An 11,999-nucleotide genomic window follows, 5' to 3' on the forward strand; every position below is an offset into this window, starting at 1 on the left:
AAAAAAAAAAAAAAAAAGGTGACCCTCTAGGTTTGTCCCCTCCGTGTCAAATGCAGACCCCTTAGGAGACCTCACTCACCGAGGAGGTGACCAGACTGCTGTTGCCACGGAGACTACTAGGCGTTCCGGTTGCCCTGGTGACGGATCCTCCACTCCCGGCCAGGGTTCCAGAGGCTTCAGTCAAGGCCCTTCCTCATCGGCCCTGGATCCTCTCGTCCCTCCCCCTCCCACCCTTCTTCAGAACTGGCCAGAGCTCCTTTGCGATTTTCTGCAGGTGTCCAAGTCCCCTCCTCAAGTTGTGACTTGCAGGCAAGGCCTCTCAGCACACAGCGCCTGCAGCCAGGGCTCGTCCACAACCACAAGCGCCTTCTCTCCCTCGGGGCCAATACTTCCCTTCCCCGCTTAACACAAGATCCTGACCTAAGGACTTGTAACAGCTGAGACAAAGCCCAGAGGTATGTAGTCTCTCAAAAGGCCCCTCTTCCAAATCCTCGTTCCATTCCCTCCTAACACCTTCCTGTCCCTTCCCACCTCAGTCCAACCCCTTCCCATTCTCTACTTTTCATCCTTATCCTCTCCCTCCCCTATGTTTCTCCACTCAGTTCCCTCCTCCTCTTTTCCCTTTCCTCTCCTCCCATCCTCTGGTTCTTCACCCTCAGTCCCCTTTATCCACTTGCTGAATGTCTGGCCATCTTCCTCCCCATCATCCTACTCACCCTCTGCTTTCTGACACACACTTCCCCTTTGGAAAGGCCCTGATGAGTTTAAGAAACGATAAATATAGTATTTCTGGAGCATGGACAAAGGTAGAGACCAGGGGAAGGTAAGGCTGGAAATCCTTAGGCAGTGTTGCAAATGATGACAGGCCTTGAATGTCAGGGCCAAGAAATTTGGACCTAGTACTTAGGCTGAGTCACTGAGTGTTAATTTTTAAGCAAGGGAATGCCGTTGTTGGGTTTGCATTTTAGAAAAGTCTCGCCTGGGTCATTAAGGTGGACTGACCCCTTTTGGACATCCTTCCAAGATAAATTAGGCACACTCCACTCCCCACAGCATCCTGGGCTTAACCCAGCACAACACCAACTCGTTGGTATTGTCATTTTGGTTAACCTGTCTTCTTCCCAGATTCTTTCAACTGAGTCCAGTACCTGAGTAAAAGTGTTAAGATTAGGCTCTTTGTAGGAGTTACCTAAATCAATGAAAGAATGGGAAAGTGGATTAATATGCTGGGGAAGGCAGCAGAGGGGCAAAGTTATTACATAATCCAGGTAGAAAATGATGAGAACTTGAACAAAATTGGAGAGAAAGGAGAGGAGAGAATGGATTTGGGGGATATTTAGAAGATAGGAAATATAGTCCTTGGTGCCCATTTTAAGATGTAGGCTGAGGGGAAAGGAGAATTCTAGGATAATTCTCAGAGTTCAGTTTTGATGCCCTGTGGGACATCCATTTAGCAATGTCCAGCAGACAGTTGGGTATGACTGTGAAGTACAGGGGTTTAAAAAGGTCTGAGCTGGAAATATGGATTTAGGAGTCATCAGGTGTCATCAGCATACAGCTGGAAGTAGCTGAAGCCTTGAACATGAATGACATCACCAAGGGGTGGGGGAGGGGTCCCTAGACAAAACTAGACTGTGGTCATGGCATCCTCCTGCACTCTTGGGAGCAAACCCCCACTTTGGCTTGGTCTTCCCAGCCTCTAGAACTCCACAGCCTGATCTCCATGGTCCTAAGTTATGCCCAGAACCCTGCTCTTGGACCAGCCAAGATGCTATGTTAGGACCCCTCCTCTGCTACCATCTACTGATGGGATTCTGACTGCTTCAGCCTTTCAGTATGCGGTATGGGGTCTAGGCACATGGGTGAAGCTCCTAGCACCATACCCTGGCCCAGAGCTCATCTGGCTTCCCCCTTATATCTCAGGTACACTGAAAACTTTATCCTAATTCCATAGCCCCCTGTGAATCCTGACTTGCAGACCCTCCAATCCCAACCTAATGAAACGTGTACTCTATTCTACCACTAGATGGAAGCAGACAAGGTCACAGAAGAGCCTCATACCACCATGGATGCGGAAGAGAGCCTTTCTTCAAAGGACCCCTCTGCTGAGGACTCACAGAAGCCCCCTATCCCTGAAATCCCCTTAGAGCCTGCCCTCTCTGAAACCCCTTTAGAGCCCCTTGCCTCTGAATCTCATATGGTGCCATCCATTTCCCAGATCTCTTTAGAGACCCACACCGCTGAAACCCCTTTGGAGCCTTCCATCTCCGAGATTCCTTTAGAACCCTCTGCCTCTAAGGTCCCTTTGGAGACCCCTACCCCTGAGACCCAGTTGGAGACTCACATCTCCAAGGTCCCAGAGAAACACCTTACTTTTCAGACCTCATCATTAAGCTGTGTCTCTGTGTCTTCCTCTGATTATCTGAAGGAAGCCTTCTCTGAGTCTCCCTCCAGTGAGGGCTCATGGACAAGGAGGTCTATCCAGACCTCTGAATCTGAGAGCGTTCCAAAGCACTCCCTTTCGGGCTTTCCAGCCCAGGTCCACCTGGACACATCTGCAAAAGATGGGGAAGAGGAAGGAGAGGGAGAGAAAAGGGTGGATGCCACTGACAGCACCACGCACGCAGCTCAGCCTGAACACCAGCTGGGCAAGAAGAAGGGGAAGAAAGAAGCCAGCCGTAATTGCTCCTGCCCTTTCCCCCTTTCTCATCACTGTCTTTGACCTGCCCCAGGAGGAGGAGATTGAGTTACTCTCTGACCTGGCCCCTTCTCTTAGTTTTAGGGCCTCCTCACTTCCCCTTAATTACTCAGCCCCTTCCTCCCCAGGTTACACCGTCTACCCAGTGGTCCCTGCTGAGCAGGCAGACCTGGTGGAAGTGACAAAGGCAATGCACAAAGGGAAGTTTGGTGCTCAGGGGAATTATCTTTTCCAGTGGGAGAAGGAGGCAGCCCTGAATGCCATCCAAACAGGTGAGCCCAGGCAGCCTTTCAGGGGCTGGTGACAGGCCCATGGACATCCTTCCATCCAACAGGATCTAGGAACCTGCCCGTTCAATGAATAGCCCTTGTGGAAATGGCAATGCCACCTGCCTGGAATCTGGGAGGAGAGCAGGCAGGTAGGCCAAGGTAGATGAGGGTGGATGCAGACAAAAAGTGGGGATATTCATATAAAACCAGGCAGGAACAGGTGGTTGAACGAAGGCTCAGATACCCTGCACCAAACAGATCCTAAGGCAGAGATGGCTCAGGACCCTGGACAGTTTCCAGGTGACTTGTTGCTCTGATATGGCAAAAGGCCTTAGTCCCCTTGGTGGAACTCCACTAAAAGGCTGTCATGGGGAATTCCCTGGTGGTCCAGTGGTTAAGACTCCACACTTCCACTGCAGGGGGCACGGGTTCAATCCCTGGTCAGGGAACTAAGATCCCGCATGCTGCATGGTGTGGCCAAAAGTTTAAAAAAAAAAAAAAAGGCTGTCATCACTGCAGCCCCTCAAGTAGTGTCTGAGGTATAATTGCCATTCCCCTGGTTCAAACTGCAGTCTTCTTCATCTGAAAGGTGGGCAATGACTCCCACACCAGTGCTTGAATTTGACTCTCCCAGGCCCTCAGGCTAGGCCTTGATCTATGGGCACTAACACTTGTTCACCTCTGCACCTCACCCGATCCTGCACTGTTGAACAGAGATCAGAATTCCTCTAGTGGAATCCTGGTCCCTGCCCACCCGCATTGTGACTCAGCCTAAAATCTGCCCTTTCAACCAAGCTTCCCTGTTGTAATGGGGCACTAATACCACAGGCTGGCAGTATCAAGTCAGAAGCATCAAAACCAAAAGCCACATCTGGACAGGCTTAAGATCCTAAGAGACCAGGGGAAAGACAAGAAAATCTAGTTTGACAGGCACAGAATTGTGGATTGTTGTCCTGGCCAGAGTCAAAGACCAGAGGACACTAACTCTCATTCTCCTTATGGAATTTCAGGGCTTTGCCTGGAATATGGAGTCTCTCTTCCCCTCCTAAAGGAATTTGCTCACTCACTTATTCAGTCAAGCATCTATATTCTCTGAGCACCTATTCTGTGCCAGGTCCTGTGTTAGGACATCGATGAAAAGACTGACCCTTCCTTGGAGGAACTCACGGTCTAACGAGAATACAAGTGAACAGTCCATTATAATGCATTGTACTGTGATAGGAGTAGAATGAGAGCCACAGAAGGCAAGAGGAAGGGCCCCTAGACAGACAGGGGAGGTCAGGGACAACTTTCTGGTGGAGGTGACAGTTCACTGGAAACTTTAAATGAGAATAAGAGTCCTAGAGCTAAAGGCCCCACTCCTTGGGAACTCAGGATTCCTGGCTCGAAGTTGGGGTACTCTCAGCTCCACAGAGGATGAGAAACTCTGAGTGGGAAATGCTCTGGTTCTCCTCCCACATTTACTCAGCACCACCCTTGCCTTGTGGTGAGACTGACCGTGAAGCCAGACAGTTTCAGATCTCAAGGGTGGTGGCCTCTTGCTGGTGACTGCTCTCAGGGATATGTCTTGGCCTCACCTTCCTTTCCATGCCTCCTTTCTCAGCCTCATAAGCTTATATTTTTGCTTTTCACCACTCATGACTTCTGGCCTCCCCCTTTCTCCTGACCCTTGGAGAGCCATAGGCAGCCCTTCTCAAGTTCACAGAGGGTATTAGTTCAGTAATACCAGGAACGCAGAAGGGAAGTATGAAGGTGCTAACCTGGAGAAGTGACAGAAGCCCTCCTCCTACCTCCTGGCACCAGGGCTGCCCAACCTCCTCCTCCTCTTCAGGTCCCTTCGATACTACACTCCTTAGGAGCCAGTCTCTACCATCTACTCTGCACCTGGCCCATCATCTTCCCTTTCCCTCACCTTAGACACTTCAAGGAAACAGAACAAAGGTGGACTCTAATGTTGGGAGGGGAGGAGATGAGAATCCACAGTCAGAGAGAACTCAGCGAGATACACGTTCATCGTCAAACAAAATTTCACATATAATCTTCCTGCTCGGCATTGAAGACCGTCTTCAGTTCCCTCTGACGGGCTGACACAGATGGAATGGATCCTAGGGTGGGGAGGGATCTGAAGACACTTGTGGGGCGATGAGCAAACCTTGAAGAAAAAAGTCTAAAGGGGTAGGGATGAGGACTCATGGGTAGAGATAGATACACACGAGGGGAGAGGTGAGAACACCTTGGGGGGAGCTTAGGCTATTTTTTCTTCTTACTTTTCCTTATTACTCAATCCCTCCACACCCAGGTCTCTATATTGGCTGGCGCTGCCCCCATCATCTATGGGACTGTTTCCGGATTGAGGATGAGTCCAAGTGCTTTTGTGGACACTTGTTGAGAGAGCACCAGATCATCTCAGGTGTGGAGTGATAACTGTCCTCTGTCACGTGTTGGGATGTATGAGAGCAAGTGTGTGTGTGTGTGTGTGTGTGTCTGTGTGTCTGTGTGTTGGTTTGGGGGAGGGGGTTGACATGGGAAAGCCAGGCCCTGTCAGGTGCTGGTCTAACCCTACCATCCATCCCGCTCGTCACAGACATATCCGTGCCCTGCAATGTGGGCCAGTGCCGCTGCCTCATGTTCTGCTTTATCCCATCACGCCCAGAGGAGGTGGGTGAGCTCTGGGTCAAGAGGTGGGCCACCTTTAGCCCCAGGGCTTGGAGAGCCCAATGTCGCTGCAAACACAGCCATGAGGACCACGCAGCTACCAGGTCCCATTCCTGCAGGGTCAAAGGTACCTTCCAAAGCAAGGGGAGTGCAGGGGTGGGCATGGGTTGGGATAGGTTGCAAATAGTTTGGGGATGCAGATGGGGAGCTGGGAGGAGAGACTTGGGCTTGCGGTTGGTGAGGAAGAGATGAGAATGCAGTCAGCCCCTGGGGAAGCCCCAGTACCCTATACTTTTCTTGGCTGCCCCCTTGCCCCAGGCTGTTGGTGCAACTGCTTTGAGCCTAATTTCCTCTGTGCGGCCTGTGACTGGTGCTGGGAAGAACATAAGACTTTCTTTGAGACTGAGGAGACCCGGCAGCGAGGAGGGAGGCCTCACGGTGAGGGGGCAACCTGGGGTAGGGGTCCACTCCAGGGTCTGTAATCAGAAGGCCAGGCAGGAAGGCACTCCTGCCCTCCACCATCCCATCCAGGACTATATCACCCCTCCCTCCTGCATCCCATACCCGCCCTGGTTTCCACCCCCAGGAGCAGATTATGTGCCTTTAGCAGAGATGCCTACCCTCCGAGAAGCCATCATCAACAACTCTGACTTCGAGGCCCTCCAGAAGAAGGGGCCCTCTGGCCGTCCCAGCTCCCACCCTAGTCCCCCTGGGCTCCCTAGCCCATGCAGTGTCCAGCCTGGCCCCATATCTGACCCCTGTACCTGACCCTTTCACCTCTGCTTCCCTCCTCCAGGGACAGACACTGTCAACACCTGGTGCAGGCCTCTGTGAGCCTGGCCCAGATCAGCAATAAAGGGAAAGCCACTGGAATCTGGCTGGCTCTGTATGAGGCAGATAGAGCCCGGCCCGGGGTAGACACCCTAGGACCTTGGGGTTGGCACCTACAGGGGGTGAGAGAGAGCACCAGGCAGGAGAGAGGCTGGATCCAGCCATGTGCCTCCACTGCACCCACGTTCAAACTGCTAGCTCTGGCATCAGGAGGAGAGAGTCGCTTCAAGGAAGCCAAGGAGGGAGGGGATTTCAAGAAGGAGCAGTGATGTTAGACACAGGTAGGGGCTCCAGTAAGACAAAGACTGAAGAGTGTCCATCGGATTTTGCGATCAGAAGGTCTTTGGTGACTTCAGAGGGTGCAGCTTCAGTGGTGCAGTGGACCAAACAGCAGTGAGTGTGAAGGAATTTCTTTAAGAAACTTAGACGAAAAGAGCAGGGAAGAAGTCAGACAATATCTACAGGGGGATGTGGGGTCAAGAAAGCATTTTGTATTTAGGAAAAAGGGAGGGGCCAGTAGAGAAAAAGACCTTGAAGGGTACAGAAGAGAAAGAGAGATGCCTGGTGAAGCTACATCCCAAAGATGGAAGGAGAGGATGGGGTCAAGGCGGAAGTGAAGGGATTCGCTCTGGATAGGAGAAACACCACTTCTTGAGACCAGGAGGAGGAAGGAGGACGGAAGAAAGGATGGAAGGAAGGATGGGGCCTTCACTGAGGTGCAGGGAGTAGGATCTGGTGGAAGTTGCCCTGTGAAGTAGGAGACACGGTCAGCTGCTGGTGGGGGAGGACAGGGATAAGAGTGGGAGGTAGGAGACAGGAAGAAAGGTGAAGGTTTGGGAAGGCTAATGAGGGAAACTGGAGAAAAACCTGATCGGTGGGCAATTAGGGATTCAGGTATAGCTGGAAGCAGGAACATAGTTAGAGAAGCAGAGAAGCAAAATATTTAGATTAATGGGTGGTGACGGGAAGGGTATCAGGGAGGGTGATCAGGAAAATAATGCAAAAGAAGGCTTGAGGATGTGGAGGGAGCTGACCAAACAAATAGGAAAGTGAAGCCAGGAAGCAATTGACAGATTAAAAAAGGGAACAGTCAAAGGAACAGAAGTCTCATGAGGTCCAGTAGCAGATGTAGTGGTAGGGATCAAAGTACAGGAGACAGTGGCCAGAACACGCAGAGCGCTGCAGCTCTCAGGTGAGAGCAGCTGCAAGTGATCACAAGAGCCTGGAGTGGAGAAGACTGTGGGCTAGGGGCCAGAGTCAGTGAGTGTTGGGGAGTGACTAGGAAGCCCATTGCTGATTCTTATGGGGAATAGGAGTTTCTGACACTAATGAGCTCTGTGATCTTAGACAAGTCACGTTCCCTCTCGCGGCCTCTGTTTCTGGATCTATAAAATAGGATAACCTCTGTGCTACCTGCCTCTATGAGAATCCGAAGAAATAACCAGTTTCAAAGTGTTCTGTACTCACCTACCGCTCCTGGCTGGTTTCCTCTTCCCAGCACCTTTTATCTCTTGCCTTTCTCCAGAGCAGCTCTAGGGGCTGCTGCTGTCCCAGAGGCACATGGACAACGGCAGCCTCCAGGGCACTGAAAAGGCCAGTGTACATCTCCTCACGTTTAGGGAGGCCCTCTATTATTCCAAGGAAAGGTATGCAACTTTGACTGCTAGAACTCCTGGGGGAAATAACAGGGTCAAATGTCTGTCCTTTGGAGGAGAAAGGACTCTCTAACAATAATATGGCTATTCAAAAGAAATCATTACTATCTCCAGAAGTAGAATTCCCCATTACTGGTTATTAGGCAATTAGCACCATGATGACCACTCACTAAAACCAACTCAGCTAATAGTCAACAATAAAGGAATGGTTACTGTGATAAACTCATTCAAGAAAGTATTATGCAGCCATTACAAAGTATATTTACATAGACTGTGTAATAATATGGGAAACTGACTGTAAATGGAAGAATAAGAATATAATATGTAATACATATGTATTATATATTATGGAAAAGGAAGTGAAAAAAACACCAAATGTTATTCATTCCACAAATAATTATTGGGCACCTATATATGTCAGGCCATGTGCTAAAAAAAAAACAAAACTAACGATACGGTGGTGACTTTTCTCCTGTGTTAAACCTCAGACTAAAACTTTCCTGGTGTGAGTACATTAGCATTTTGTGACCCCATGTTTCTGATGTCAAAAAATATATATTCCAGCAGAACGAAATATACTTCTAACCTAGCCGTAATACATTTCCCCTGTCCTTCAAACTCGCCCGGCTCACTGAAAATGCAAGGCACGGAGCTAACCGTATCCCATACTTTTTCTGATTAGGAAATAACATTGGATACGTATTCCTTTGCTTATTAGTCGTGCAGCAAAGACAGGACACTCCTGGCCCCGCCCGTTAAAAAAAAAAAAAAAAGGAAAAGAAAAATGCAAAAACCGCCCCGAAAACAAACTGCAGAATCTTTAGTCTTGGAATATTTTAACAAGCACATAAACTAAGGAGGAACTGCCCTCAGATGAGTAAGTTAACATCTTTGAAATGGTCAAGGGGCTGAAACTGTCCTTTTGGGGAAAATGCTGGGTATCTATCCCACCAGTTAAAAAAAAAAAACAAAACTCGTGCCCGTTCACCTTCAGGCCAACCGCCCGGCGACCTCCACCCGCCTCTTTCTTCCGGGACTCCTATCTGCCTGGAATTCCAGGGGTAGTGGTGGTTCCTGGGGCCAATAAGCGCGGAACCGCCCCTCTCCGAACCCCGCCCTCCTCCCGGCCAAGGCAATGAAAGGGTCCACGGCCTCTGAGCCTCTGCGCGGCAGGTGACGGAGCACCGCCCCCTTCCTCCCAGCCCACCAGTAGAGGCCCAACCCGAATAGAAGGAGCCAATACGATAAAAGCCCCACTACCCCCCCGCCCCCCCGAGCCGCAACCTAAGCTGGGCCGGTCTTGTCTTGTGAGCCAATTGGAGGAAAATCCCACCTCCAGGTCTCTCAATCCTTCCAATGGATGAGAAACTATCTCACAGCGCAACTAGCGAGGGGATCCAATCGTAAAGGAACTTTCAGTCTGACTAGAAGACGAAGCCAAAGGAGTAGAAAATTCGCCCTCTAGTTGGCACAAGAAGCCAATGGGATGAAAAGATCCCGCCTCTACCGTGGCGGCGGAGCCAGTGGCGTGCCGGGCCCAGGAGCGTGACCCAATGGGATGATGGGGTTCGCTCCCGGCCGCGGGCGGAGCCAATGGCCGCCGCTCGCCGGCTCCCCGCCTCCCCACCTCGGCTGGCCACAGAGCCCGAGCGCTGGCCGGGGTGGGAGGTTCCCGCGGCCGAGGGGAAGATGGCGGTAGCCACGCTGCTGGCCGCCAGGCTCTGCGTTGCGCGCCGGGCGGTGGCGGTAGCGGTAGCGGGGCCGCGGGGGGCACAGGTGAGAGGTGGCCGTGGGGCGAGGAAGGGGTCCCGCGGGCTCTGACGCCCTCCAGGGCCGGGGGGCGCGTTCCTCCCCGGCTACGCCCGGCCTGTGCAGCCCTGCGGCCTCGCGGGGCCGGAGCCCGAGCGCCCGGCCGGGAAGCTTGCCCCTCCCGAAGTGCAGGCTCCAGGGCTGTGCGGTGAGGTCGGACTGGTGGTCACAGCAGCATCTCTTAAAGCCTCGCCGCGAGAGAAACGAACCGGCGATGAACGACGCCCTGCACAGGCCCGGGCACCGAGGTCGACACAGGGTCAGTGCAGCGTCTGCTGCCATCTCCCAGCCGACCGAACGCCTACTCTGGGCAGCTCCTCAGTGCCCCCTGCGGGACGTGAGCTTTTTTTCCTGGGAGCCAGTCTTCTGCCCCGTCAGACTCCTGGCTTTCTACTGAGCACTAATGCTAACTCCCCTTCTTCTTCCTGTTTGCCAGAGCGACTCAAGGGGTCAGATTCATACCGTCCCTTTTCCCCACAATGTGACATCTCTGACTTCAGCCTTCTCTCAGTCCCTGGGAAACTGGGCCTTCCCTACCCTCAATCCCCAGGGGCTGGGGTTGTGTTCACTCAACTGAACTCCTCCCTCCACCGATTCAGGGGACTGGAGTGAAAATTCACAGTAAGAGATCAGATGTGACACCCAGACACCTTTGTGTCAAACAGGGCAATTGTATTAAAACCTGGATAAGATAGTTAACACGGCTTAAAGATCAGAAAACAAGTAATGGAAGTAAATGGAAACATTAACAAGGTGAGAGTAAACGGAAAGAGCTCCAAGTAGCTTTAAGAGATGATGCAAACCACCCCCCTTATATTTGAAGCCGAGAGAAGGGATTTATCTAAGGTAATTCAATAGTAAAATAGGAACTTGGACCTAAGCCTCCAGGTTCTCATTCTGGATCCTTTCCCCTGAACAGTGCTAGATTTCCTCAACCCTTTAGGAGCAGGAATCAATTGCACTGCTGAATCCTGCAGTGAAATCTGCCTGTTATCTAACCAGGCCCAGCACTATCTGGCCCTACTCTCTGCTGCTGATGCTCTGAAAGTGAGGAACTTTCCCTTTGAGTGGGAACCACTAATAGGTTCTTAGAAGGGTGAAGTTAATGGCCAGCCTCTGCCAGCCCCAACTAAGTACATGAGACAGGTATTGCCAGCTTCCTCCCTTGGGTGTGTCTGACCCACCTTCAGGTCCGAGGAGCTGCAGCTGTGACTGATGGGAACGAAGTGGCCAAGGCCCAGCAGGCAGCTCCTGGGGGGGCAGCCCCAACCATCTTCTCCCGGATCCTGGATCGAAGCCTCCCAGCTGACATTCTGTATGAGGACCAGCAGGTGGGGTGCCATTAGGACTCATCCCCTTAGGAATTTCATAAATACCATCCAGCCTGTTGAAATAACATGGTGGCCTCTGGCCTGTCATTGCTCCCAGTGTCTTGTGTTCCGTGATGTGGCCCCTCAGGCTCCTGTGCACTTTCTGGTCATTCCTAAGAAGCCCATTCCTCGCATTAGCCAGGCTGAAGAAGAAGACCAGCAGGTGGGAAGAAAAGGGCCAGGGTTTGGCTGGGGGAGCCCTGTACTCAGCTAGAAATTTTGCTCCCGGTAAATGAAGCCACATGTCTCCTTCCCCTTTCCCTGTAGCTTCTAGGACACCTTCTCCTTGTGGCCAAGAAGACAGCAAAGGCTGAGGGGCTGGGAGATGGATACCGACTTGGTGAGTGACGTTTGGCCCTTGAGCCTCTCACCTATGAATTCTCATACCTACCCCTCGGTATGATCTTCATTCTTTGACCCAAGCTCCATTTCAGTGATCAACGATGGGAAGCTGGGTGCACAATCTGTGTATCACCTGCACATTCACGTACTTGGGGGCCGACAGCTCCAGTGGCCTCCAGGTTGAACCTACCAAATGACCAAGGACCTCAGACTTGGATGCTTGGATGGGGGTGGGGAAAAACGGCACCCTGTAATGCTAATAAACTTGCTCTCCCTCAATTCTGGATCCCTGTCTTAAATATATAAAGATTTATACCACAAATAGGAAAGAAAACTGATTCAAGACTATGATCCCCCTTGACTATGGTCT

The 11,999-nt window shown here is 51.5% G+C and overlaps 2 protein-coding genes across 4 annotated transcripts; both read left to right on the forward strand.

Moving 5' to 3' along the window:
* Positions 1–355: 355 nt before the first annotated feature.
* FAM221B (family with sequence similarity 221 member B) lies at positions 356–6,456 on the forward strand. Its single transcript, XM_060299966.2, has 7 exons — positions 356–455; positions 2,027–2,648; positions 2,827–2,970; positions 5,267–5,377; positions 5,552–5,749; positions 5,941–6,060; positions 6,419–6,456. The coding sequence occupies exons 2-7, from the start codon at positions 2,027–2,029 to the stop codon at positions 6,454–6,456; spliced, it is 1,233 nt and encodes a 410-aa protein (XP_060155949.1). The 5' UTR covers positions 356–455.
* Positions 6,457–9,728: 3,272 nt separating this feature from the next.
* Positions 9,729–11,932, forward strand: HINT2 (histidine triad nucleotide binding protein 2). 3 transcript variants are annotated; one of them, XM_070045632.1, is made up of 6 exons: positions 9,746–9,884; positions 10,105–10,176; positions 11,108–11,248; positions 11,346–11,450; positions 11,555–11,627; positions 11,711–11,868. In XM_070045632.1, the coding sequence occupies exons 1-6, from the start codon at positions 9,798–9,800 to the stop codon at positions 11,722–11,724; spliced, it is 492 nt and encodes a 163-aa protein (XP_069901733.1). In that variant the 5' UTR covers positions 9,746–9,797; the 3' UTR covers positions 11,725–11,868. The 3 variants fall into 3 exon arrangements, with proteins under 3 accessions (XP_030740083.1, XP_069901733.1, XP_069901732.1); XM_070045631.1 differs by having other exon boundaries at positions 9,753–9,884; positions 11,722–11,932; XM_030884223.3 differs by lacking the exon at positions 10,105–10,176 and having other exon boundaries at positions 9,729–9,884; positions 11,722–11,928.
* The last annotated feature ends 67 nt before the right edge of the window (positions 11,933–11,999 follow it).

This window comes from Globicephala melas, chromosome 6, assembly GCF_963455315.2.
Source record: "Globicephala melas chromosome 6, mGloMel1.2, whole genome shotgun sequence".
In the NCBI taxonomy this organism is placed as follows: Eukaryota; Metazoa; Chordata; class Mammalia; order Artiodactyla; family Delphinidae; genus Globicephala; species Globicephala melas.

Coding starts and splice junctions, on each gene's coding strand:
- FAM221B (XM_060299966.2), top strand. CDS start 2,027: ATGGAAGCAGACAAGGTCACAGAAGAGCCTCATACCACCATGGATGCG. Junction 2,971..5,266: donor CCTGAATGCCATCCAAACAG/GTGAGCCCAGGC, acceptor CTCCACACCCAG/GTCTCTATATTGGCTGGCGC. Junction 6,061..6,418: donor GCGAGGAGGGAGGCCTCACG/GTGAGGGGGCAA, acceptor TCCCTCCTCCAG/GGACAGACACTGTCAACACC.
- HINT2 (XM_070045631.1), top strand. CDS start 9,798: ATGGCGGTAGCCACGCTGCTGGCCGCCAGGCTCTGCGTTGCGCGCCGG. Junction 9,885..10,104: donor CGGGGCCGCGGGGGGCACAG/GTGAGAGGTGGC, acceptor CATCTCTTAAAG/CCTCGCCGCGAGAGAAACGA. Junction 11,451..11,554: donor CTGAAGAAGAAGACCAGCAG/GTGGGAAGAAAA, acceptor CTTTCCCTGTAG/CTTCTAGGACACCTTCTCCT.